Raw genomic sequence first — 27,040 nt, 5'->3', positions numbered from 1 at the left:
ATGGTTTAATATTTTTCACAAACCTAATAACAGTTTAGCTTCTTTCAGCCGCATTACTAAATTATACGCAAATATGTGTCTTCTTATGTAATGCAAACGTTTGTGAGTTTGTGTTCGAGGTCTGATTGATGAGGATGTTTATGCAATTCTGATTACATCTTCTTACAGTTATGGTGGTTTTTTAGACAATTTTTTGGTAAATTACTATGTCTGCTGTCGGACGGAGGATGATTTAGATAATATATCTGTACGAATTAAGTTGCAGAGTTTCTTGAGAACTTTTTTTATTTTTTATTTTTGAATTAGGTGCTGAATTTGATGATGACTTAGCCTTACTTGTATAGTATGTACGTAGAAAGAGCTGTTCATCTGCTTATTTTTGAGTCTCACTCAGTTATATATATTTCGTTGCTAATTTTTGAGAAAAGCTGTTCTTCTATGTTGATTATCAGGAGGTGCAGACAAGCTAGGTTAATCAGAATGTACATAAAGCAGGTACAATTTTAGTTCCTTTTACCTCTTAATTCGTTGTATCTTCTACTCGTGAATTCATTCCAATCTATTAAGTATTAACATCTGCATGTGGGATTATACTTCAGATCTCCATTCAAGGTTTTGCGAACCATAAAGGTGTTGTTTTTCGAGACCTTAGCCGAAAAGCTAACTACATCGGTAATGATATTCATTCTGCTTTTTTTACTAGTGTATTTATTCTTAGCTATATTCTTATATAATAAAGATGTGTAACATATCATTACTTGTTATGAGGAAGAACTATTAAAGATTTACACCCAATATTTTTCCTGCCTATTTATTTACTTAAAAAATGGTTCTACTGCATTCTTTACAGATGCTGATATGGAGTCACTTTTATCTCGCGGTATGTCTAGCTCAACATGCTAATAATAATTTTTTAATAATAATAATAATCTGTTATCTCTCTTTTACTTTTTTTCTGTGATCTCAACCTACTTAATTTACTTCCACAGCAATATGCTTTGTATTAAGCGACAACAAGACACAGAACACTAGTGACTACAATGTATGTTGTTTAGTTATGTCTTTATCGCCTATCAAGTAGTCATATTTTCTGGTTGGTGATATATTATTATTAACTACCACTTTTTTATGTGAAGACTGCTCAGGAAGGAACTGTTGAGATTGTATTTGATAACTCCGATCATATCATTCCGGTAATCTCCATCATCTCTCTTTGTATGCATTTTACATTTTGTGTGTGTGTGTGTATTTTTAATTATAATTACCCATAGTGTAGCAATGAAGTTGCTCACGGAGTCGATATTGCATACATATTAGAGTAAACGAAAGGAGGAAGAAACAAACAAAGGAGCATCATCTTACATAAAGTTCATAAATACCAGAAATAAACTCAATAAAACAATGCCAAAATTGAATCAAGTTTGTTAAGGATAAACAGTCATATGTTTGTGGATAACTATTGTTATTACTAAAATTAGAAGTTTATAGAATTCGTGTAGTTTCTATGTTGCATTTTTTGGTTGCTGAAACTCTTTAGTCTTTTCTACCACTTGAAGGTTGATAAAGAGGAGGTAATTTTGCGTAGAACATGCAATAAATATTATCTGGATGAGAAGCTTACGTATAATGTGAGTACCACTACAAACCATTCGGATTATTTGTTTCCTTATACCCTTCATGTTGCCCTTATTGAATTCTCTGGTTTATCTTGTCAAGTGTTATACCAATTAACAAACAAGGTAATGCAACCATGCAGGGAAAATGAATTAATGAATCTACTGGGAGCTGCTAGACTCAGTTTATATTGCTTTATGCTGCCGAACCCGGTAGTCTATATTTTCTTTCTGATTTTGATGTGTGTAGTGTCAAAGTGTTCTTAATTAATATTAACCATGCAATTGTTTGTAGATAGCATCGTTGATTGATATGGACGATGTAGAAAGACTTAATCTACTAAAAAAAATTATTGGGGCCCAAATCTATGAAGAGCACCATGCTGAAATCCGCAACAAAATGGCAAATATAGGCAAGTCATTCTAAAGTTGGCTGTTTGTTGCATTGGACCAGATGGTTTTCTTAAATGTTTTGTTAAATCAGGTACAACGATAAACATGCTGCGTGGAAATGTCCAAGAGTTTGAAAGCCACAAGGAAAACCTTATGCAAATCACCTTCAACCAAATTGAGGTAAATAAGATATTTCACGGGGTATAAGGATTCACATCTGTGTTGCATGCATAGCATGCTACAAATTTGTATAATCATGTCATGATGCTAGCTAATGAACTCACGTCTCACTTGATGCATGCAGGTGGAGAAGCAGGTAAAGGCCACTGAAAGTCTATTAGCAACTTGCGCTGCTAAGCAGAATATTGTAGAGACTATACGAGCCAGGTTGCGGGATAATGAAGTCTACGTCAAACAAACTGTAGAGACTTATACAAGACATTTGTATGACAAGGCTTTAAAAAAGAAGCAGCAAGATGTCAATAACCAGGTATAGTAACTTCAAAAACTCATCACATAGATAATGACATTTCCTTGCAATCCGAGAACCTATGGAGGTCAGAAAAAGCTGATCTACCTTTTAACATAAAAATTCATGCTGTAGGAGCTTGAGTCAGTGGAAGGACAAGTTCAGGCGATAGAGATGTATGTGAAAGAGGAAGTGAGTGAACTTGAGAAAGAATTGGAAGAACTAGAGCATTTATTGCAGGAAGAAGAGAAATGTAGAGCTGAAATTGCGAAACTTGAGAAAGATACCAGCGAGGCAACATATAGCTTATATGATGGTACTCCTAAGGTATGTTAGTATGTGTGTGTGTGCTTCTAATCTTCTATACACATGTATGTATATGAATGTGTAGACATGCATATGTGCACATCTTATGGAAAAGCAAAATCCTTGAGAGCCCCATAGATCTTGCAACTTAAGGGGTTTGATTAGTTTATTGTTGTGGTGATACGAATATGATACAATGCAACAGGGAACACGGGAAGGAGTGGAGGGTGTTGAAAGAGTATGCAAAGAGTCCAACATCAGTGGGCTTATTGGTCCTATCTACAAGTTGATTGACTGCGAAGAAAAATATTTTACTGCTGTTGAAATAGTTGCAGGGAAAAGGTTTGTTTGTACAAAGTCTTTGAAAGCTTTTTTTTTTTTTTTTAAGAAATTTGAATTTGGTTTCCTTCCTTTGAACTTTCTTCTGCAGCTTATTCCATGTGGTAGTGGACAATACTGAGACTGCGAAGACGATAGGCAAACGTATGAATGAAGCCAAAGCTGGAAGAGTCACATTAAGGCCGTTGGATCAGGCTCGCACAACTTGTAATGTTGATGATAGTGAACTTCAAGCATCGCACATGACTCCCCTTTTAAAACTTCTAAAATGTTCCCCCCTTCACGAGAAGGCAGTTTCTCCGGTTAGCAATTTCCCAATGTTTTTTTTCCTCCTTAACTTTGTTGTTACTAAGTTTAGTCTTCATCCGTTATTGCCTATCAATTTAGCAAAGGAATTATGAGTTAGATATGAAAATAAAGGGAAAGTCAACTGGTCGAATAAATAAGGTACACAGGTCAAGGATTGGGCTAGGGGCCTTTTAGTCATTTTACTTGTTAGTTTAGTATAAATAAGAGGTAAGGAGGAGGAGGAGTTGAGCAGCTATTGATTTTGTTGTTAGAACTATTTTCTTGGGAGAGAGAACTATATGAATGTCACTAGGATTTTTTTTTTTTTTTGAAGTTTGAATTATTGTTCTTCTCTCAGATATTTGGTAATACCATGTATTTAGAAAATCTACGTGAAATTACGACGCGTGGTTATGACTATGTTACACCCAAAGGTACTGCTTTATCCATCTTATTTTTTCCTCCTTAACTTTGTTGTTATTAAGTTTAGTCTTCATCCGTTATAGGCTTTCAATTTAGCAAAGGAATTATGAGGGGTGGATATTACGATGAAAACAAATTTAAGCTAAAATTTGCGAAAATCATCAGAGAAAACGGAAATTTATGCTCTGAAAAGGGAGAATGCCTCAAAGACATCAACAATAGAATTGTACAACTACTTGAAAGAGAAAGAGATAAATTGGTTGGATATTTAGAAACGTACAAGAAAGAAATTGCAGAGTTGCGTAAATCAATTGATTTGGAAAGGTAATCGTAGATCTTATTTAACGTAACCAAATTTCTTCTAATGTATGCTTCATTTATTTTAGTGGTGGTTTTTTTTGTATTCTTCAAATGTATGCTTCTCTTGTTAACAATAACATAGTCAAAATACAGGTACACTGGAAAGGAAGAAGAGGAATTAAAGGGTCGGCTTATCAATTCCAAGAAGAGACGAAAAATATCCAATTCACCAGAAAAATTAATTGCAGACTCTAAGAAACAAATAGAGGATCTCGAACACTATGCTACTGTAAGTGACCTCGGTTAACCCAATAGACTATATATTTCTATTGGGTGTTTGTTTAGACTTAATATAGAAAGAACAACTTAATAACTCTTTTTTTACACGTTTTCCCACACTTATTTTCCCTTCCAATTCCCCAAGTTTGCCTTCACTTCTTTAATAACTTTGACATCTTGTGTACCAGGAAACCAGAGCTATGATATCAGAAGTGGACAAAGAGAAGGATCTTTGTATGCAAAAGATCTCCACAACTGTGAATAATTGTTTTGGAGATGTGATTTCTAAACTTGTCCCAGGTTGTTCTGGGAAGTTGACAATGATAAGGGAGGAGGTTGGTTTTTGACTGTTTCTTATACTAAATTTTAGACTTGTCGCAATTTTATCTTCTTACTTCTTTTTTCTTATAAAAATAGGACCGAGGTCCTGCTGATAATACAGAGGGGGGTCCCACAAATTTCATAGGTGTGAAAATGGAGGTATAAAGCTCCTTTTTCATAATAGGAAATAAACAAACATGTCTTATTAATTATATACATATGTTTATGTACATCATGTGTGTATATTGAGTTTGTATGTGCACATGGTGATTATTAATATTGCAGGTTTCCTTCCCTGGACAAGGGGAGACACAGTCCACAGTTGAGAAAACCGTAGCTGGAGTGGCTCTCATACTTGCGATACTTGAATGTGATCCTCCTCCCTTTTACCTGTTCAATGGGATCATTGCTAAACTAGAAGATACCAACTACCGACATGCAGTCACAGGAATCCTTTTTATCGTAATTTTATTTTTGTTTATATCTTTTCACCGGAGAAGGACTTTCCAAGATGAGGATGTGGATGGCCAGGGACATTTATGTCTTTTGCACAGACGAGAGACCAGTTGCAATTTTATCCCTCGTGCCATCAGTTCTAGTCCTAGTCCAAACACAACTAAAATTGTCCCGTCTGCATACTAAAGTTTCTTTTCTTTTTAATATTGTCGGCATCCTTGACATCTTATATCTAGATATCATTTCTTCTTTGATTGAAAAGACCCAATTCATTGTATCATGGCCTGAAGCGCAAAAAATTGCCGACAAGAAATTTTCTTGGGTGGACGGAGAGCCGTTTTGAGGCCATCATGTTCATGTTCATGTTTCCAAGAGAGGCATTATCAACATTTAATTTTCCTTATTGTTTATTTGATATTTTTGCGTAACATATGATACACACATTTCTATCGTGTCCCCATGTCTTTTAATTCGTTTTCCTTTACAAAAACTTTTTTGTGATAACAAGTTTCGTAGTTAATGCCAATATTATATCCCTAACCCTTGTGGTTCATCTTGATTTGACGTATATAGATGCACATTCTTGTTTATGTAGTGTAACTGTTTTGATTTTTTTTACTGGTCATGGTAAAGGTTGGTCGTTAATTTGGGCTAATTGGTATTGTAATCATGCTGTAGAATTTTGTTTGTGCTCGTGGTGTATGTCTACCTTGTCATGCTTTGCACCCTAACATTTCTCCGCTCAATAAAATATTGATGCATATTTGAATGACTTTTTGGGAAATGTTAGTTGTCAGATTATGTTCAAATGGAATGGAATATCATAACTCGGACTCCCTGTCGGTATAAACTCTTTTTTGTGTTAGGACCTTTAGCATCTAAGATGAAAAAAAATAAAAATAACTTTCTTTTTTGGCACCTTTTTAAGCTAAACTGTTTTTAAGTAACAGGAAAAGAAAGGCAAAAATTTATTCACCTTTTTCATGTTTTCCCCAAACTTGTTTGAAACATCATATGATATATTTTACCAAGTCAAAATCTATTTTAACTTTTACTTTTAATATAAGGAACCTATGGTCTATTATTTTGCTGAAGAGACGATTCCATTGATTGTCAAACGATTGTCATGAATGTTTTAGTAGTTGTTATATGTTGATTACACATTACTAAAACTAGGGATGAAATGTTCTTTATCCAAAAGGTATAGAGTTATAAAGCTTATATAGAATATTGATATGTGTTTTTTATACTAAAAATATTATGTTTTAAATTTATAGATCCTTAATGTATCAAGACTTTATCAATACACACAGATAATAAACATGATTGAGTATAATATAGTTCTTATAAATAAGGGTGTTGGACTCTCGTGAACATGTATGACTAATAATAGATTAAATTAATTGAAATGAACAATAAAATTGGGAATGGGGGTGTGTTTAAACCTATCTTTTATACTTCACTTCTACTTAGATAAGACGATTAGCAATTAGGATCTAATTACTAATACTAATGATTAATAAGCAACTAATTTAATGGTTATAAAACTAGCAACTTAATTAGGCTAGAGAGAGTGGTGCCACCAAAACATCACTCCTTTCTTTGCCACATAAACGTCATATCATTTTTTTACCACAAAAGTGCGGTTTCCTTGCCACACCCAAGAAGTGGTGCCACACTTTATTTTAAAAAAAATAATTTAAATAAAAACTTTAATTTTCCCCCCACTCGATCACAAAACGGTCAACTGCTCCCCACTCAATCACAAATCGCGCCCATTTTTACCACACTGCGGTCTAAACATCCACGCTTTAACATCCACTCAATCCAATAACTTCACCACCTGGTTCTTAACATCCATGCCTGACATTACTGGGCATAATAGAATCCAAATTCTTCAAACGAAACTCAAGAGTTCCACTATATGACTACAACCCTCAGATGGAGACTTTAACACTTCGAACCTTACGTTTCTCCAACATAATGACATTACGGGGTGCTTGTTTGAGGTTGTATAAAGATTTCTTGATTAAGAAAACAAGGTTCGGACAGGAGGGATCATGAAACCCCGGGGATTGATATGTGTACATAATTTCGTGTAGGCGCCCATGTAAAAACCCAATTTTCACGTCAAGTTGGTGAAGTTGCCATGCATTTGAAAGAGCGATGGATAGTATTGGAAAATCCATAAAATTTGAGCCAATTTAAAACTTTTTCAACCAGTTAAAACCATTACTTATTACAAAGTGTTTTCAAAATATTTTCAAGTCAGAGTATCCCAGAAATAAAAATCATAAAATGTGAGGAGCTATACGATCACACATTCGTCTTCCCGCGGTCATCTAATGTACCTGAAACCAAAACTTGAAACTGTAGTGGTGTTGATTATGATGGCATGTGCGGAATTAGAAAAGATCTAGTGAATCATCATGTAAATCAAGAACACAATGAGTAAATAAATCTTTGTAAGCTCATATTAGATCTAGAAAGAATATACAAATTGGTCTTGTACAAATTCTCTCTCTAGTCTAACACTCCAAATGATTCCCTTACATAATGGGAGTCACTCACTTCATAATTATAGGAAAGACTCAACCCATTTACACATACAAAAAGGTAAGCCTAAAACATTACATCCAAGAGTGACTTTGCACCCTAACATTCTCCCCCTCAAAGTTAGGATTGGATGTCCCAGCTTCAGTCTCCAACGAGCTAGCGCGATCAAGACCAAACTCCCCCTCGAAGTAACACCGGTCTTCAAATTCGCAAATGAATATTCGACAAACCCGAGAAGCTTTGAATACCCATCATTCTCCCCCTTTTTATAATCAAAAAATGATTATAAAACCCATTAAGGGTGAGAAGCGCCCGAGGAATAGATTTCACAATACTCTCCCTTGATGTGTACCAAAAATGAATCACCAAAAATATTGCACGGAAAAACAATCACGAAAAAGCCAAAAAAATTTTCTAATTTATGAAAAATTTTGACTTTTTGAGTGAAAGTTGCAAGATTTTCCAAAATCCGGGTAGAAATTGTCACTTTCTGAAACTTGCAGGAACCCATTGCGCCAAAAACAGCCAAATACGCGAAATGCTATCCCATTTGCGAAACTAGACATAAAGCATAAATTTGTACAAACTGCAGGGGCCTGAAATGCATATTCTTCAATTTCTCAGCAAAATCAGTCCGTTTTCGAATTTTGATATGAACCACTAAATTTTCGAAACCTCAGGGACTATTTTCGACAATTCTGCCCTTTTTGCTCTCCAAACATACGAAGAGTATTTTGCCAATCATACGAAATTGTCATGTGACAAACATGCGAAACTTCAAGGACCATTTTTGAAACATTTCTTTCTTCTTCCTCAATTCATACGAAATCAGGCAACCCAAACATACGAAACTTTTTCCTTCTCTCTCCCCTTCGTACGAAACTTCATCTTCACCATATTAACGAATTCTTCACTGCCAATTTTCATTAATTGATTCCCAGATCAATTGCTTCGTCCATTCATCAAACAACTTTAATGAAGATCAAAAATCCAGACATCGAGTCTTCGTACAAAACTACTCACTGCTCGTTTTATCCCTTCGTTCCTTAATCATGTAAAGCCCTATACATCAAAACAACCAACTCCAACCAATCGATCATATAACCAAGGCTTTGAAACATTTACTTCTTGATATAACAGATCGACATTCAAGTCTTCGAATCTTAACCCAAATCGATCATTAAAACTTCGAATCTATCAACCCAAACTCATCAATCGGCCTTCGTTATCATACCCAGTTTACGGTTGAAATCCAAGACCCAGTAAACATTCATTTTGACTTCGATTGGTTAACAACCCAAAATCGACAATCGTTCTTAAACATATAGCCTTCCCAAATCAAAATTATCGATCATCACGCCAAAGGCTTCGATCGATAGACTCCAACATATTTATCAGTTCATCAAAATCTCAATTTTGACTTTCGTTAGGTTGACCTTGATAAACTGTAATCGATGAAGCACCATCGAACCATCATCTATAATCAACCAATATTGAAAATCCAAATCGAATTCTTGACCTATCTGATGTCAATTTCAGGTAACGGCTTTTCAACCGTGAATCCAGAACAAAGTCGATTCAAGTCTTCCAGTTTATTATCCAACACATGATTCGAACTCCATTAAGTCATACAAGTCAAAATCGAAACAGATTTTGACTTCAAGAACAAACATCAATTGAAACTTTCGATTCACTGATTCAACAGTTTAAGATCTTGACTCGATTTTCAAACGACTCCGATGTGAGTAAACAAAAACAAACAAAATTAGTTTGACTCCAGGAACCGATTGGCAAACATGAATCGATGTTAAGAACAATAACATCAGGTCGATGTGAATACAACAACAGAAAATCGATTTCTATTCCAAAAATTATTTCGTCTTCAACTCAATCAACGAATATCGTCTAAATCGAGTTTGATATGTTCTATTTTGACTTTAACTTGACGAATGATCAGCAGACTCGAGACAATGGGCTTCGATTTCAAAGATGAAAAGTTAATATGATTAGCAATTTGGGCTCAAACATGCGAATCAATAATATGGGCTCAATTCAATTAATGATGGACGAATAGTGAATTTGAATATACGGACTCAGTCAAAAAAATTTGAAATTTTGAAATTTCAAATTTCTACCCATTTTTGAGAAATTTTGTCAAAGACGATCCGTGAACGAAGCTAAAAATTGAATATTTTTTGGATTTTCCGGATTGAAGCACAAAGTGTATACCACATGTTAAGGGGGAGTTTTGACACAAAAAATTCCAAATAGAGCACGTTCTCTTTCCTTGAAGGTTTTATAATCAAGTTTCGATTATAAAAAGGGGGAGAAATTTATATGGAAATTCGAACTTGAATTTTTCATATTACGCGGATTTGAAGACCGAAGTGATCTTGTAACACCAGATTCCTGGTACGATTTCTATTTATGTAATTTCTCTCATTTTGCTTTTGAATCAGCGAGTTGGAGGCCCGACTCGCCGAGTAGGAGCGATTTTGGCTTGGGGTTTAAATAAGGGACTCGACGAGTCGGGTCCCAGACTCGGCGAGTTCGTGCTAGTCGAGTAAAACCCTAACCCGTGTGTTTGCACCCTATTTAAACACTCTAACTCGGCCTCCCTTGTCCTTAACACTTCCAGAGAGCTGTTGAGCGAAACCCTAAACCCCAATTGTTCTTGTGAGTGATTCTTGGCTTTGTGAAGGAAGTTTGGAGCTTAGAAGAAGAAGGAGAAAGTTGAAGAGTGCAAAGAGGGGAAATAGATCCGAAATCTACACTGCGATAAGCTTCCATTCAGGTAGAAAGGTTTCTACCTTGATCACTAGTTCATTAGATCCCCTTTTTGTCCCTAATTGATGGTTTTCAAGCTCTAAAACCTCAAACTCCATGTGGTTATGCTCTATGTTCTGAAAGGACTTCAGATCTGGATCTTATGGACACCTTAGAAGTGTAAATTCTCTGTGGTTGAAGTGATTGAGGTCCCTATTGAGTGTATGACCTCCTAAATAGCTTGGAATTGCCTTTTGGAGCTCATAAGGCCATGCATGCTTGTAAAGTTTGCAACTTTACGTGATAAGCATACCCTAGGAGCTTAGATCTATGGTTTTGAACCATTGCATGTCTCAGATTTGGTCTGTATGGGAGGAGGGTTGAAGGGACTCGACGAGCTCCAAAGTGGACTCGGCGAGTTCTATGAAGATTGTCTTAGACTCGACGAGTTGGATGAACAAATCGGTGAGTCCTTTGAAGATTGCCTGGAACTCGACGAGTTGTTCTTCAAACTCGGTGAGTCATATGAACTGTTACTGAGTTAAGAGGGGTTTAAGTGTAAAAGGTCCAACCCTTCGTAGATGCACGCATAATTAGCAATTTAACGTGTAGCAATAGTCCCAGAAACCCAAATCCTCAAGATGGATGCTCTAGTGAGGATTTGGAAGCGAGTAGGAGAGGGACTCGGTGAGTCTGTGCCATGACTGGGCGAGTCTAGTCAACTGGAAGTTGACTTTGACCTAAGGGTATGTAGGAGTGCCTAATCTATGTTTATGGATTTATAGCTGGGGGATTGCCGGTGCAGCAGTAAGTCGTTTAGCAAGCAGACTTTCAACAACTACTTTTCGAGGTGAGTTACCTTCCAGTAGAGGTGGGTGTATGGCCACAATGCCGGCCCACCCGTAGGAGTTGTATGTTAGATGATTGTCTTTGTGATATTCATCTAGGTTTGCTACTACTTGAGATGTTTATGTGGTAGTATGTTATGATGTTATGTGATAGTTGTAGTAGAGGTGAAATAGTCCCCAGTTACCGGTCGATAGGACCGAAGGGGTAGTTAATACCCAGCCATGCTAGCAAGATTATGATATGTGTGATATGATATTATGTGGTAGTAGTAGGGGTGAAATAGTCCCCGATTACCGGTCGAAAGGACCGAAGGGGAGGCCAGCACCCAGATATGCTAGGCAGTATTCGGTCGAAAGGACCGAAGGGGAGGCCAACACCCAGATATGCTAGGCAGTATCCGGTCGAAAGGACCGAAAGGGAGGCCAACACTTGGATATGCTAGGCAGTATCCGGTCAGAAGGACCGAAGGGGTAGGTCGGGAACCCAGATATGCCTGACAGTAATTGTATGTTATGTGATTGTATGGTATGTGGTACGATGGGGGAACTGACTAAGCTTCGTGCTTACAGTTTACAATTTTGTTTTCAGGTACTCTTCTTCGAAGGGGAAGGAGCTGGCGCAGTAGCAACACATCATACACGCAAATTGTTATCTGCACCATGAGTTATTCTGGGATTTGTACTCTGAAATTATGGTTTTTTTTATGTTTTGGTTTTCAGACACAAAATATGTTATGAAATGATAGGATGAAACGATGTTTATTAACAAATGTTTTCCTAAGTATTGATTTAAAAATGAAATTTTTTGGACGAGAAAATTGGGTCGTTACAGATCTTGAAGTTTTGAAGCTGACAAAATGATGCAATTGGAAGTTCAGAAATGATTTATTTTCGAAATGGGTTTGGAATTATTGAAGATTTTTGGGGTGTGTTTTTATGCTCAACTTTAGGGTGATCGATTTGGAGTTTGAGAAGCTCGTGATCATTCTTTGATGCTCGGATTGTATGGTCTCACATCCTAGAGATCAAATTGAAGAATCATGGAAGAATTGAAGATTGAAGTTTGTTTCGACATGTGTCCAATTTGAAGCTCGAACCGCGTAGTTGCTCGAATTTGGAAGATTTGAAGTGGGTCATTCATTCCTAACTTTGAGGGGGAGAATGTTGGGGGTACAAAGTTATTCATGATTGACTTTGTAAATGTTTGACTTTTGTAAAACCCACTTGCATATGGTGCATTAGCCTTTAGACTCATGAGTTAGTAAGAGTGAGAGAGAGACATGTAAACACCTCTATATAAGGTGGGTTTAGTCCACTTGTAGAGGTGTGCTTGAGAGGTGTAAAAGTGAGCGTGTAAGTGTGTGTTATTTATGTAGAGTAGATCTAGATCCCTTTTTGTAACACCATACATATTCTATACATTTCTTGAACACCCAAATCACCATGTTTATTGTGCAATCTTTAATTCCACATGCCAAACCAATGTTCTTTATGTCACTTCAGAAACTGTAAGCACAAAGCTTAGTGAGTTCCCCCAAAATACCCATACACACAACAATATACATATAATCACAAACAACATACTATGGGTCCAGTCAACCATCGGGTTGGAATACCACAGGCCCTCAACCATCAGGTTGGAATGCCAACATACTATGAGTCCAGTCATCCTCAGGATGGAATACCCCAGGCCTGCAACCATCGGGTTGGAATGCCTAGGTCTGTTGGCTCTCGCACAAAGCATATAAGCCTCAACAACCAATCAAACATGTCCATATATAACAGATAATCACATAACAATCTATAGACATATAAACCGATCTAACGAATCATAACAGCGTAATAACATCCTATCTACCAAGATACTGATCTAACGGATCATAATAGCATAATACAATCCTATCTACCATGATACTAATCTAACATATCATACTAGCATAATATATCAGGATAACAATCCAAAAGGGCCGACCTTGGTGCCTTAGACCCTTGAGTGTAGTGAGGAAAACTCACCTCACAAGTAGCTCGAAGTGATAAAGTCAAACTCCAAAAAATGCAACTCCAAGTACAACACCTACATCCACCAATGGTTCACTTCCATAAATTCCCAAATTTCCAAAATACCCCTAGAAGTCAAACTGGTCAACCCTTGGTCAAAGTTAATAGTCCATGTTGACCCGACTCGTTGAGTGCAGCTAGCAACTCGTCGAGTTCCTTAAGAACTCATAAATCACCAAAAACCTAATTGACTCACCGAGTTTCCAACCAACTCGTCGAGTCCTTGCGTGTCCAGATGTCAGGGAAAACCCTAACTGACTCATCGAGTCCTCTTAGTGACTCGTCGAGTTCATGCAGAATCAAATACGGGCATATCTTCATCCGACTCGCCAAGTCAGCGATGCGACTCGTCGAGTTCATTCAATCCATTTCTCATCCAGATGTTTCTAAGTCACCTCAAAGCTCGATATTGTAGATCCAGCTTCCTAAGGCATAAATTCCAATTAAAGTTGCAAACTTTACATGCGTGCAAGGTCTTAAAGGCTTAGAACACTAAAACCAAGTTTAGAATAAGGTTTAGGGTGTGGTGAGGGTTCCTATGAGATAAACTTGACAACTTTATGTGTTTGAGACTTGGAGGAGTCCAGATCTGAAGATGTAACTTCAGATCATGGCTAATACCCAAAATGGTTCACATAAATGCTAAAGATGGCCTCAAACCCAACCATGAAAAGATCTAGCTAAATAAGCCAAGGTAACGACTTGTTACCTTCAAAATGATGCAAAGATGAAGTAGAGTCAGATCCACAGGCTCCTCTTTACTCCAAGCTCCGTATACTCCAAGCCTTCTCCTCTAAATGCACCAAAAACACTCTTTAATCCTCACAACCACTCAAGAACAAGGTCAATAGATATTAGGGTTCCTTCTGGCCGTCAAGGGGTGATAAGGGACTGTAGGTAAGGACTTAAGGTCCTTTAAATAGGGTGCAAACCCTAAAAATTAGGGTTTCATCCCCCAACTCCTACTCGTCGAGTTCGGGTCCTCCGACTCGTCGAGTAGGTCTAATAATCCATGCGGGCCAACCTTCCTCTACACGATGAGTTGGGGCAACCAACTCATCAAGTAGGTCCATAACATGTACATAATGCTTTAAAACTCATACCTAGGAGTCGGGGTGTTACAAGTATTGTGCGGATTGTTGTTAGCTTCACCACGAGACTAAATGTTTCTCTACAGTCGATTCCTTCCTTTTGAGACCGCCCATCACAAAAAAACTTTGCATTGCCCCAAAGAATCGTCAAATTAGTATTGTGACGAAAAATCCACATACTCCATTCCACATTCACATTCGGAGTTTTTAGAACTGACTTTCGTGTGTTATTGTTACTAAGGGCCTGAAATTCATTGTTAATGGTTGTATTCCAATCAAGACTTTCGAGAGTTTTGAAAGGATTTTTAGGTAAAGGAGAAATAGTGTAACGTCCCAAAATTCTACATAAAAATTGTCTTGTAGCCAATTTTGACAATTGGTTTGTGCGGAATAAGAACATCTGGATCCGGTAAACATCTAGTGAAGCCAAAAATTTGATCATGATGACCAAAAATCAGTGTCACATCGCATCACTAAATAAATTATCGTCTTCAGAGGTCTTCAGAAATCCAAACTCAAACAATCATAAAAATATATCCTGATGATAACATAATATTCTCTCTCTATTTTTGATAACCAATGACTGGATATCAAAAATAAACAAATCATCTAGATGGAGAGTATCGGATACAAAGAGCTTTGCATGCTCTCCCTAGATGTATGAAGGGTCTCGATAAAACACGAGAATAAGAGTAAAATAAATACTCTCCGGTCATATGTAGCCGGTTGATTTTGTCGTTGATAACTGCTTGAACAAATACCAAAGTAACAAATAATAACTCTGCATGAAAAATCTCTGTTGTGCTGAAAATGCCAATGTACCCAAACTGCAATGCCGAAACTCCTAAAGTGGTCTTCAAAAAATAAAGTCCACATGCTCAAGATACATGACTCGTCAACTGAAGATCAAGAGCGACAAATCATAAAAATCCCATAAATCAAAGGTTGTGAAACAATTTTGTTGATCAGACTCAACTGCGGTACAATCCTCGCGAAGAAAAATATGATGTCCGACCACGACATGGAGTAATTCTCATGGAAAGAATAAAATTCTTCCAATATAATAAGCAAGAAGTAATCCAATGTAACTATCATAGGTTGGGTTGTGACAAAAATTGGTATTAAAAAACAATTGGTTTTAAAATAAAATAAAGAAATAAATTGGTTTTAATAAAAAAAAATTAAAGACTAAGGTATTTGTTGGGTTTCAGCAAAAAAGAAATGGCTAGTGAAAAAATTGGTGATAAAAAAAATAAATTGGTGTTATTTAAAAAAATAAGGCTGAGATGGGCTAATTTTCGAGAGAGAGAGGGAGAGGGGGGGGGGGTACTTACTGGCTCCGACTGATCGTACTCATCACATCCTTTCTTGTTTATTTTGAAAACAATTTTGAAAATCATTTTTAAAACCATTGTATTTCCTTAGTTTGAGACTGGATTCACATGAGTGTCCCTCCAATTCACTCAAACCAAGGCTCTGATACCAACTTGTAACATCCCAAAAATTTCAACAAATTTAAACTTTTCAAAACAATCCGTATACTAATAAAAGTGTTTACAAAACCATTGTTTCCAAAACATGATTTAAAATGAGAGTCTCCCAAGATCCAATCAGTTGTAAAACCAAGGATGTGTACGGTCACGTCTTCACCTTGTCACGTTCCTCTGAAGAACCTGAAACCATAAACAAAATTGTAAGCACGAAGCTTACTAAGTTCCCCCAAAGTAACAACACATAACAGATAGCATATTCAAATAACATCATGGATTAGGTCCACAGCTAAATGACTGGATTACCTTTGAGCCCACAATATACGGCTGGCTTGCCTATTGAGCCCACAAATCGTATCTGGCTTGCTCCTGAGCCCCCAACATAAGTTTGGCTTGCCCTGAGGCACACAACTTATGGTTGGCTTGCTCCCTAGTCCAATCCGTCATCGGACTGGCATCAAATGTTCAGCCCTCAGTACGAGTCTGACATACCAACCGGTCCTCATCTCGTATCTGGAATGCCACTGACCCCTCAATATGAGTTTGGCATGCTCTACCCGGCCCTCAGATCATATTTGGAGTGCTCCAATACCCTCAAGTCCTTAGTATGAGTTTGACACACCACCGGGTCCTCAACTTGTATGTGGAATGCACCTGAGCCCTCAGTATGAGTGTGTCATACCACCCGGTCCTCAGCTCATATCTGGAATGCTCCAGGGTTTGTTGGCTACATCATGAAGCAGTACCACCTCAACCCAACACAATATGTCAACGAATAAAAAACATATACAGATAATCATGCATACAGACTCATAGGTAGTCCTACACTTTTACTAGTCTAACATATAGTCAACTAGCATATAATCATGTAGATCTATTCCATACTTAGTATATCAGTAAATATCAGGATATCAAACCAATGGGTCGGCCCTGGTGCCTTCGACCCATAACTACAGTGGGGGAAAACTCACCTTGATCTGCTGATAATCAAATAACTGCTCGGATCACCGAACCGGATTGTGACAACCCGAAACTTTTTCCGTTTCTATTACGCATTTTCGTTAATGAAATCTCAGATTTGTTAACCTTTCCGTTAAACTTTTGGTTTAGAAAATAATCTAGTTAAATTTAATTAAATTATTTGCAAGTCGGAACCAAAAATCGCGTGGAAACCCGAATATCTCCAAAAATCAACATTTTTGGTCTAAATGGGATTACGACCGTAAACCTATTTACGGTCAGTGATGTGTGGACCCCTCACCTCACCCTATAAATACGATGTCTCCTACTTCATTAGGATGTTTTCTGGCCACACTCTCTCCTCATCTCTCTAAGAATCTCAAACCGTAAACACTCAAAAACGCAGTTAAAACTCCGGGAAACGTCGAAAAACACCGTTTGGAGCCTTTTGGATCGTCTGGAATCACTCATCCCGTCAAAATTAGCATCCAAACACCATTTTTCCGAGTTTACGGTCCAACCTTCAAGAACCTTAAACCCTGTTCTTGAGTTTACGGTCCAACCTTCAAAGACCGTAAACTCTGTTCTTGAGTTTACGGCCGTAAACTCATCAAGCCTTCAGAAACCGTAAACACCCCTTTTTGGTGGTACTTTTGGCTGAAAACTCATTTCTTTGATTCAAGCAAGTCTCGGTAACATTCCTCAACCAAATTCAAGTGTTTTTCCGACACTTTATTTATCGAAATCGCTAATTTAGGTACATATACGTATTTATTTGATAATAGGATTTCGTTAAGTGTAACGTGTAACAACTCGGGAACCTTCTTTTCAGTCAACAACTCCCCGCAACAACTGTGAGTTCATACCCCTACATTTTTCCGTATTTTTAAGGTTTTCAGGGCGGAATACAAGCTAAACATAAATGTTTTCTTATAAGTTAAACATAAATGTTTTTAGGAATATACATAAAAATTATGCAAATTTCATACTTTATTTCCCTTTTGTACTATGTTGAGCATAATGGACGTTTTCACAAAAATTGCATAGTTTTTACAGATACGCTATTCACTACGTAATACATGCAATCTATAATCGGTATAGTATGGGATTTCTCTAAAAACTTATCAAGCATAGAAACTTCTCTACTAAACATATGCACTGGAACAGAAACCGTTTACAGTTTATATCACTATTTTATCATGATTTTTATAACTGTAACTTATCACTATACGCGGTATACATTTGGAGTTTTACTACGGTAGAACGCTACTGCATTACATGTAAACTAGATTGTACGATACTGTGAGGCGCTACTTCACTATTGTACCCTTAGGTGTACAAGGATAAATCCTACCACTATATAACCAGAGTATCCTGGAGGGAGAGCGTGAGGTTTGTGAATAGATCTATTCGGGACTAACAATCCCACATCTGGACTGCTAGCTACAGTTAGGCGGGCACACCTGAGATGTACAAATGTCATTTAACATCAACGCCTGAAGAACGTTGGAAAGGTCACTAGTCATATCAAGCATGGTTATACGACTCACATTATGTATAAATCACCAATAGTTTACCAACCTGGTTTTCTTCAGTAGTTTTATTTATACCAAATAGAACTAAAAACACTATGCATACTGGCCGAGCCAGGGTTTTCAAAATCAAATCATTTATGCTACGGTTTTACATTAAAATACGTATACTTCATGATTAGCTTTAGCTACTCACATGAAGTAGTATTTTGCATATCTCTACGATTTTCAGAAACGAACATTCATGGTTGTATACGAAATCGATCACACTACGTTTTTCACTAAAGAAAATATCGGATTTTCTTGAAACTACATAATCATATCGGCTCGCTCAATAATAAGTTTTCATTACAAATTACTACTTATGAACTCACCAGCTTTATGCTGATATTTTTCAAACTGCTTGTATTCTCAGGAAATCAGTAGACAGGTACTTTCCGGATTTTCGAGGAACCGAAGCATTTAGAGTTTTTAAGTTTTTATTTTTCAAAACTATTGGATGTATTTCAAACTGAGTTACAAACAGATGTAAACGTTTTTATTCAAATATTCACTGTAATGGTTGTGTTGCTATGATTGCTGTTATTCATTGGTTGTGATGCTATACATGACGTCCTCCGCCCCAGAATGTTTCCGCCAACAGTTTCGGGGTGTGACACGGATAACCTTGCGCCAACTAACAATAAATACAATCTTAATCAATAATTATCCTGATAACCTAAAATACCCTTAGGTCAAACATGGTCAGCCCTAGTTAAAGTCAAAGTCAACGGTCAAGGTCCTAAAGTCAATATTTCTTCCCAACGGAATACACTATGCGTACCAAGAGAGTACGCCTAGCGTACTCTGATGTTGACCAATAACGGGGTGCTGACTGTGTATCCACATCGTATCACTAGGTACGCCCAACGTACTCTGTCCAACTCCAAAACTCCATTAAGAGATTATTCCATTAAGTTCTTACATCCAAAACTCATATCCAAGCCCAAAATGATGTCCTAAATCATAAAGTTTCCAACTTTATGACTTTGCATGGCTATAAAGTGCTTAATATCCAAAACCCAAAGTTCTTAACCCAATAAGACATGACAACTCTTGCATGCAAGGGATATAAGGGCTAAGATCACATTTTTATAGTTCATAATAGCTTTATAATGGATAAAGTTTCCATTTTTATCCATTAGAAAGGTCCTAATAAACAAGATCTAGCCTTTAAGTCTCAAAGGGACCCAAAAGCTCATCGTTTTCAACCTAATCCATTAAGTAAAAGTCTCCAACTTTCAGATCTGAATCAAAATGATGTTTATATGGATAAAGTTTCCAACTTTATCTATAACAAGGTCACAAACTTTCAAGATCTAAAATTTATGCACTAAAATGACCAAAAGCTCAAAACATCCAAAACTAGTTAGATCTAACAAATGCATCATCAAGATTCAAAATTTATACCTGTAGAAGATTGATCAAGGTGAACAAAGTCCAGATCTACAAGCTCTAATGTAACCAACACTTCTCCAAGAAGTTCCTTCTTTTTTAAGGTTCACCATTCATACTCCAAAGCACATAAAAAAACCTTCTTTTATCACACAAGGCTCAACTAGGGTTAGGGTATCATGGAAGGGGTGTTGGAGGGGTGGAGGCTAAGAATAGAGTGGATTTGGGGGGAGTTAAGGAGCTTAAATTGGGCTCAAAACACAAAAATAGGGTTTGGGCACCCTGAGTATGTACAACGTACTCATGGTGCCTTGGTACGCCCAACATATGCCCTTTTGTATGCCCAACATACTCAACACAACCTAAAATCGACCAAACTTCAAACGAACATAACTTCTTCGCTCTAACTCCGATTTTGATGTTTTTTATATCCACGGAGAGGTAACTTTAAGCTCTACACTTCTATCAAATCATCCTCACCTTAAAACGTTCCAAAAAAATATCCAAAATTCATAAAATCCCAAACTGACACTTTACTGAAATACCCCTTGGCACCAAAACACATACCGAACTCCCGAATCATCCAAATTACATTACCAATACCCAAATGGGTCTAAATATCGTTTCCTCAAAGGCCCTAAGCCTGATCATACTCGGTCATTGGGTCACCACCATCACATAGGAAACAATTCGGAATAGGGCGTTACACAGTGTAGTGGAGATCATTGGATATTGTACTATAAATCCACTAAAGAATAATGATATCTAAATGAGACTCGATTTCAGATTCGAAAGTCAGTTTGGCATTTTCTACAACAATAGTTGTTGAAGAAAAGGGAATGGAAGGTGGTGTTTTGGCTTGGGGATTGATGTGGTTTTTGACTTGGAATGCTCGACAGTTGATAAAGAGGTAGAACAAGCAATGAATATTATCTGGATGAGAAGCGTATAATGTGAGTACCACTACCAACCATTTAGATTATTTGTTTCCTTCTACCATTCATGTTGCCCTGATTGAATTCTCTGGTTTATCTTGTCAAGTGTTATAACTATTAACAAACTAGGTAATACAACCATGCAGGGAAAATGAATTAATGAATCTGTTGGGAGCTTCTAGACTCAATTTATATTGTTTTATACTGTCGAACCTGGTAGTAGATATGTAACAATGTAAATTTTCAAACAACTTTTTTTCATTTTTAAATCACAAAATTCTCATAATACATTTCACAAAAATCCCAATTATCAAATTAACAAAACACAACTCTATAATTGTTTGATTAATAATCAAGGATCGTCCAAAACATAACTCTTTATCTCGAGTGTACAATCAAGTCGGCGCCTTCCCGCGACTCTGAGAAGTACCTGAAACACATATCACATAACACGATAAGCATGAAGCTTAGTGAGTTCCCCAAAATACCATATACAACACATTAGCAACTCGAGGCTATTACTCAGTAAGACCCTCCAGTCTATGTGTCTCAGTGGGACCCTCTAGTCGCATAGCTCGTTGGACCCTCTGGTCCGGTCTTAGTGAGGACCCTTCGATATCACACCTTGTTGGACCCTCCGGTCCAGTCTCAACGAGGACCCTCGATTCTCACAGCTCGTTGGACCCTCCGGTCCGGTCTCAGTGAGGACCCCCCGGTCTCATAGCTCGTTGGACCCTCAGGTCCGGTCTCAGTATCACATACATACATATATCACACAGACAAACACAAAACTCAAGTAAGAACATAAGATCAACATATACACAGATTACTATAACAACATAAGTCACAAAGACAGTATGCACGATAAAACATAACACATTATAAACAAATAAGACCCTCCAGTCGATAATGTACTAAGGACCTCCGGTCTACAATGTACTAAGACCCTCTGGTCAATAATGTAATTAAGACCCTCCAGTAAATAACACGAATAAGACCCTCCGGTCACACATAAATTACCACATGGGTAAGTATAGTGAGAAGACTCACCTCGGACAGCGGATAGATCCTATAAATGTTGCTGCTGTACTTCGACCTCTAACACTGAGTCAATCCCACAATTAATCTCATTAGGATCTAAGATCAAACATTCACAAATTAGGTCTAAATATAGTCCACTAATCCGGCCCATAAATAACTCAATCCCATTGGGCCCACCAAGGTCTAATACGAAATGGGCCCATAACGGTCCACTAATGGCTCCAGTATCGCCCAATTTTTCAAATTGGGCCCAAACCCTCATATGGGCTTTACCCCAAAGCCTATCTAAATATTCTAGTCCACATAATTGTTCTTGGATGACCCATCAGTAGCCCAATCACCAAAGCCCAAAAGAAAGGCCCAACTCAAGGCCCAAGAAAAATTAGGGTTTCACATGAAATGACGATTAGGGTTAAGTGTTCTCACTTAACCCATTAAATCCATTATTGCACTAAGCCATCATACAATGGAATCGGCACGAGCCATAACTAAAGTCTACTGGTCCAAATGCGGGTCCCAATAGGATCAAACCAACAAACCCAAAATTAGGGTTTTCTAAACCCTAATTAGGGTTTCTAGCCCCAATTTTTTCATCCAACTAGACCAGAACAAGCATTTGGGCCGATTAGGGTTCACTATGCCAAGCACCACCCACTACCACCTCAAGTAGTGGTGGTCAGTGGCGGCTCACGACAGCGGCCACCACTTCATGGTGGTGGTGGTGGTGCTTTTTCCCTCAATCCCTCCACCAAAAATGCTAACACAAGTCCCATTCCACAAGACATACTCATAATCATTACAATAAATACACACCACCATATGGCGGCTGGTGGTGGTGACGTGGTGGTAGGAGGCGGCAGCCACCATGGTTGGCAGCCATGGTGGGTTTTTCATGCCAAACACAACTGCATTGTCCTCTTGAACACATAACTCAAAAAAGTTCTCGAATATGCAACCACATAGTCGCCGCCAAGGCGGCAGGAGTCACCGGAAAAATGTACACAGTAGCCCTACAACCATCGGTGTCGGCCATGACGCTTCCGGTGTCCCACCCACAGAAACAACGAGAGAGAGTAAAGAAGGTAGGTTGCAGTGACCTACCGATGGTTTCCCAGTCGTTCTCAAACACGCATGACGAGCCAGCTCCAACTTGATCTCGGCAGCCCTTCCAGCCGCCCATGACGTCTTCGACCGGCAGCAGGGTTGTGGCGGCGTTACAATGGCAAGGTAGCCGTTTGGCTGCCTCATATGATCGGAAAAGTGAACGGGAAGGAGGTGGCTGTTGTAAGGCTCTCATGAGGGTGGCGGCTGTAGTATATGCTTCTAGGTTTAGGGTAAAAGGACGAGAAAGGAGTGCTGGGTATAACCCGTGCCTCACTTTCAAACGTTCCAACTTTTTTACACATTCAGTCCCTCCTCACTATATTTCCTTCAATATTAATCCATTAATTACACTTTTGCCCCAAATTCCATAATTTCATTTCATAATAACTCCAAAATTACCAAGCGGCCCCTTTTCTATAAATTATTTACAATTGCAGCCCCCGCCTTCATAAATATTCACAAAACCAATTCGGAACTTACGCTTTTAACCCCGAAATTCTAAAATTGTATCAATTGGCTCCCCTGTAACGACGTGAAAATTTAAAACAATTTTTCATTTTTAAAAATGCATACTCTTCATAACACTTGTAAAACATTTTCATCTGTGCAGTTTTCAAAACATAACTCCATATTTGAATAGTTAAAAATCCAGGATCCTCAAAACATAACTCTTCCTCTGGTGTGTACAATCAATCCGGTGCCGTCCCACTAACCTGAAACCTGAAACACATAACACATAACACTGTAACCACGAAGCTTACTGAGTTCCCCAAAATACCACATACAACACATATTAGCCACTCGAGGCTATAACTCTGTTTGACCCTCTTTTCAATGTGTCTCAATGGGGCCCTCCAGTCCCATAACTCTGTGGACCCTCTGGTCCTAACTCTGTGGACCTTCCGGTCCTAACTCTGTAAACTCTGTAACATACATAGCATAATTCACATAGAAATAATGCAGTGTAACACATCATATAAATGGCATACAAAATACTCTGTCACATAACTCTAATTACCACTCTAGGTAAAGTATAGTGAGAAGACTCACCTTAGATGAAGAACAGCTCCTATAATCACTGTTGCTACGCACCGGACTCTAACTCTGTGCCAAACCCACAATAATCTCAATTAGGAGCTAATTCCAACCTCTCACTTATTGGGTCTAAAGATAGACCACCTATCAGCCCACTAATGCCCTAAGCCTATTGGGCCCACCAAAGCCCAATAATAAATGGGCCCTCACACGGCCCAATTCCCAACCAAAAAGGAAAGTCCAAACCAAAGGCTCAAAGCACATACATACACTTCCCTAGTCCGAGACTCTATTACATGAGGTCCAAACTCCCGGCCCAAAACTCAAGGCCCAACACAATGCTTAGCCAAAAAACCCACAGAAGGAGTTACGTGGGGCGTACCCCCTTGGTACGCTCAGCCTACCCAAACACTCAAGAAATAGATCGGGGACCTCAACCCAGTACGCGAGGCGTACTGGAATTACGCGGCGCGTACCTTCAGACTTGCTTAATCCATTTTCTGGGTCTTAACCTGTTAAGACCTTAGCTCAACTCTTGGATCTGGACTTCCTAACATCTCTTACTCCATAAAGTTAACAACTTTAAGCCTTTGCATGGCTGGCAAGGTCACAACACTTAAAAACTCTTACTTTCTTAAACCAAAATGCTCATAACTCATGCAAGGGTAGATTCACACGATCAAGGCCTTATTTTTATGGTTTTCCACCACTAGTAACACTTAAAAGGATAGGTTATTAAGCTATGGAGTGCATCAACTCATAAAGCCTCAAGATTGGGACCAAAAACCCAAAAATGGACCCTAATACGCACAAAACAAAAATAGAGGGAAAGCTTGGAGCTTTATACCTTCAAATGGTGCTCTAGCCCCAAGAAAGCTCAAATCCACAGCCTGTTCTTCAACTTCACTCCCTTCCATGCTCCTTCTTAACTCCCAAAAGCCCACAAGAACATAAACAAGCTCATCATGGCCACTCACAAGCTCAAGGACAGATATTAGGGTTTGAGAGGGTTTATTAACTAAGGAAGGTGGCTAGAAATGATACCATCTCTTTCTTTAAATATGGGTAATTCACTTAATTAGGGTTTCCTTCTATGCCTAGTACGCCTAGCGTACTTGATGGCTCTTGCTTAAGAAACACGCGCATCTGTACGCTAAGCATACGCATACGTACACCCAACGTACTTCGCTGCCAAAATCCTCACTTAGGGACTTATCTTGCCAACTCTGTCAAACTTCCATAGCATCATCGAAATGACTCGAATTCCAAAAATCCTCATACCTACGGAAAGGTAATGAGATGCCCTACGTTTCTGGCAACTCGCCTCAACCCGAGACTTCCTCGCCCCTAACTCGCGGCCCATGAACCTTAATCATGGATAATTCAAAACCGGATGTTACAATTCTCCCCCACTTGAATTAGATTTCACCCTCGAAATCAATCCGTAACCCCACACAAGTCAAACCCTACTAGTTGAGAAGCACCACCGAAGGGCCTCAAACCAAACGACAATCACTTCCAAGGACACTCGATCCCACCAAGAACTCCTAACCCGAAAGGGGCAGACCCAACTGCTGCTACAGTACTCAATCTGAATCTTAAGAACTTGAAAACTCTTGTGGTCTAATTCCTTGCCAGACCATCCTCGAAACATTATCCTATTAATTGCCCATCGACTAACAGACTCTAAGAACACCCTACCAACCCTGATTCTCTAATCAATCCCAATCATAACTCAAAAGGACGGAAGGGTCATAATCTTCTTCTCCTTCCAGGACCCACTGCAAGGGCAATCATCAGGATCCATTAAAGAGAATGAACCCAAAACTCTAATCTCGGACACAAGGAAAAGATCATGCTCGCCTGGGAATATTCTCCAACCTCTATAAACCTAATAGATGAACCTCAAGCTCACCCATCCCATAACCCAAAACGGTTTCACCGATTCCCGTCTTGTAATAACTATCTCAACTCTTAGTACTGCACAAGTCGCGTAGTCCGCTTTCCCTCAAGCAAACACTACAACTCTCTTGAAGATCGGATCACCCCTAAACTCTGTCGATTACTGTCCAATAGTTTTGTGCATCCCGTTGCACCTCCCGAACCAAGGCCCTGATCTACTTAGGTCTAGGACATCAGATGACAAACAATACCCCTCACAAGGAACCCACCTCCGATTCCAAAATGTCATCTTGTGTATCCAACACACCACCAAGACTCAACTCAACTCGAGAGTTTGATCTGACCCGCAGTTAGAACCACTCGTCCCGATGACCCATTCAACTCATGGCTCGTGACCCGCAAACCATGCGTATTTCACTTGTCCAATTCCTCCGGATTGCGATGTCCACACCTTACTCAGAATATAATAATTCCCGATCATTGAGGAGACCCCAGTATCGCCCCTGGTCCGACCACCAGGCTCCCAAGAACTCATAAATTAGGGTTGTTCCAGCCTAAATCTCTTCTGCGTCATGCTCTGAACAAGAGTGCTTCATCATAACAACCTCTCGCTGACTAGTGCGTACTACGGTCCCCCATAGTATCATGACACCCTCCTCTCTGACTAGTGAGTACCACGGCTCCCCGTAGCATCACAACACCCTCCTCTCTGACTAGTGAGTACTACAGCTCCCCATAGCATCACAACACCCTCCTCTGACTAGTGAGTACTACGGCTCCCCGTAGCATCACAACACCCTTACTCTGACTAATGAATAGCATCACAACACCCTCTCTCTGACTAGTGAGTACTACGGCTCTCCGTAGCATCACAACATCCTCTCTCCGACTAGTGAGTACTACAACTCCCCATAGCATCACAACATCCTTTCTGTTCGGCGAATATCATGGCTTCCCACAGTACTGCCACACCTTCTCGCTATCAGGTGGATACTACAGTTTCCCGTAGTATCACCACACCCCTTTTCACTAACTCATTGAACTGCAGATCTTCGCAGTCTCACGCCTAACTCTTACCACTTCACAATCTCATCCTTAGAT

General features: G+C 38.7%; 1 protein-coding gene and 2 long non-coding RNA genes across 3 annotated transcripts; all 3 read left to right on the top strand.

The window, feature by feature from the left end:
• Nucleotides 1-332: 332 nt before the first annotated feature.
• Nucleotides 333-878, top strand: LOC145056647 (uncharacterized). The gene is made up of 3 exons (XR_013685845.1): nucleotides 333-495; nucleotides 600-672; nucleotides 851-878. It is a non-coding gene; the product is annotated as an uncharacterized LOC145056647 (long non-coding RNA).
• Nucleotides 879-1,130: 252 nt separating this feature from the next.
• On the top strand, nucleotides 1,131-2,021 carry LOC145060588 (uncharacterized). Its single transcript, XR_013686822.1, has 4 exons — nucleotides 1,131-1,193; nucleotides 1,557-1,628; nucleotides 1,757-1,826; nucleotides 1,909-2,021. It is a non-coding gene; the product is annotated as an uncharacterized LOC145060588 (long non-coding RNA).
• Nucleotides 2,022-2,096: 75 nt separating this feature from the next.
• On the top strand, nucleotides 2,097-5,746 carry LOC145060586 (structural maintenance of chromosomes protein 3-like). The gene is made up of 11 exons (XM_079008235.1): nucleotides 2,097-2,186; nucleotides 2,311-2,496; nucleotides 2,611-2,802; nucleotides 2,987-3,123; nucleotides 3,212-3,422; nucleotides 3,767-3,842; nucleotides 3,915-4,155; nucleotides 4,285-4,420; nucleotides 4,599-4,745; nucleotides 4,828-4,890; nucleotides 5,017-5,746. The coding sequence occupies exons 1-11, from the start codon at nucleotides 2,112-2,114 to the stop codon at nucleotides 5,371-5,373; spliced, it is 1,821 nt and encodes a 606-aa protein (XP_078864361.1). The 5' UTR covers nucleotides 2,097-2,111; the 3' UTR covers nucleotides 5,374-5,746.
• The last annotated feature ends 21,294 nt before the right edge of the window (nucleotides 5,747-27,040 follow it).

The sequence above is a fragment of the Lactuca serriola genome, chromosome 6 (genome assembly GCF_051521515.1).
Source record: "Lactuca serriola cultivar US96UC23 chromosome 6, Lser_US96UC23_V15, whole genome shotgun sequence".
Lineage (NCBI taxonomy): Eukaryota > Viridiplantae > Streptophyta > Magnoliopsida > Asterales > Asteraceae > Lactuca > Lactuca serriola.
Note: the sequence above shows the minus strand (reverse complement) of the source record. Positions and strands in the feature narration are given on the sequence as shown.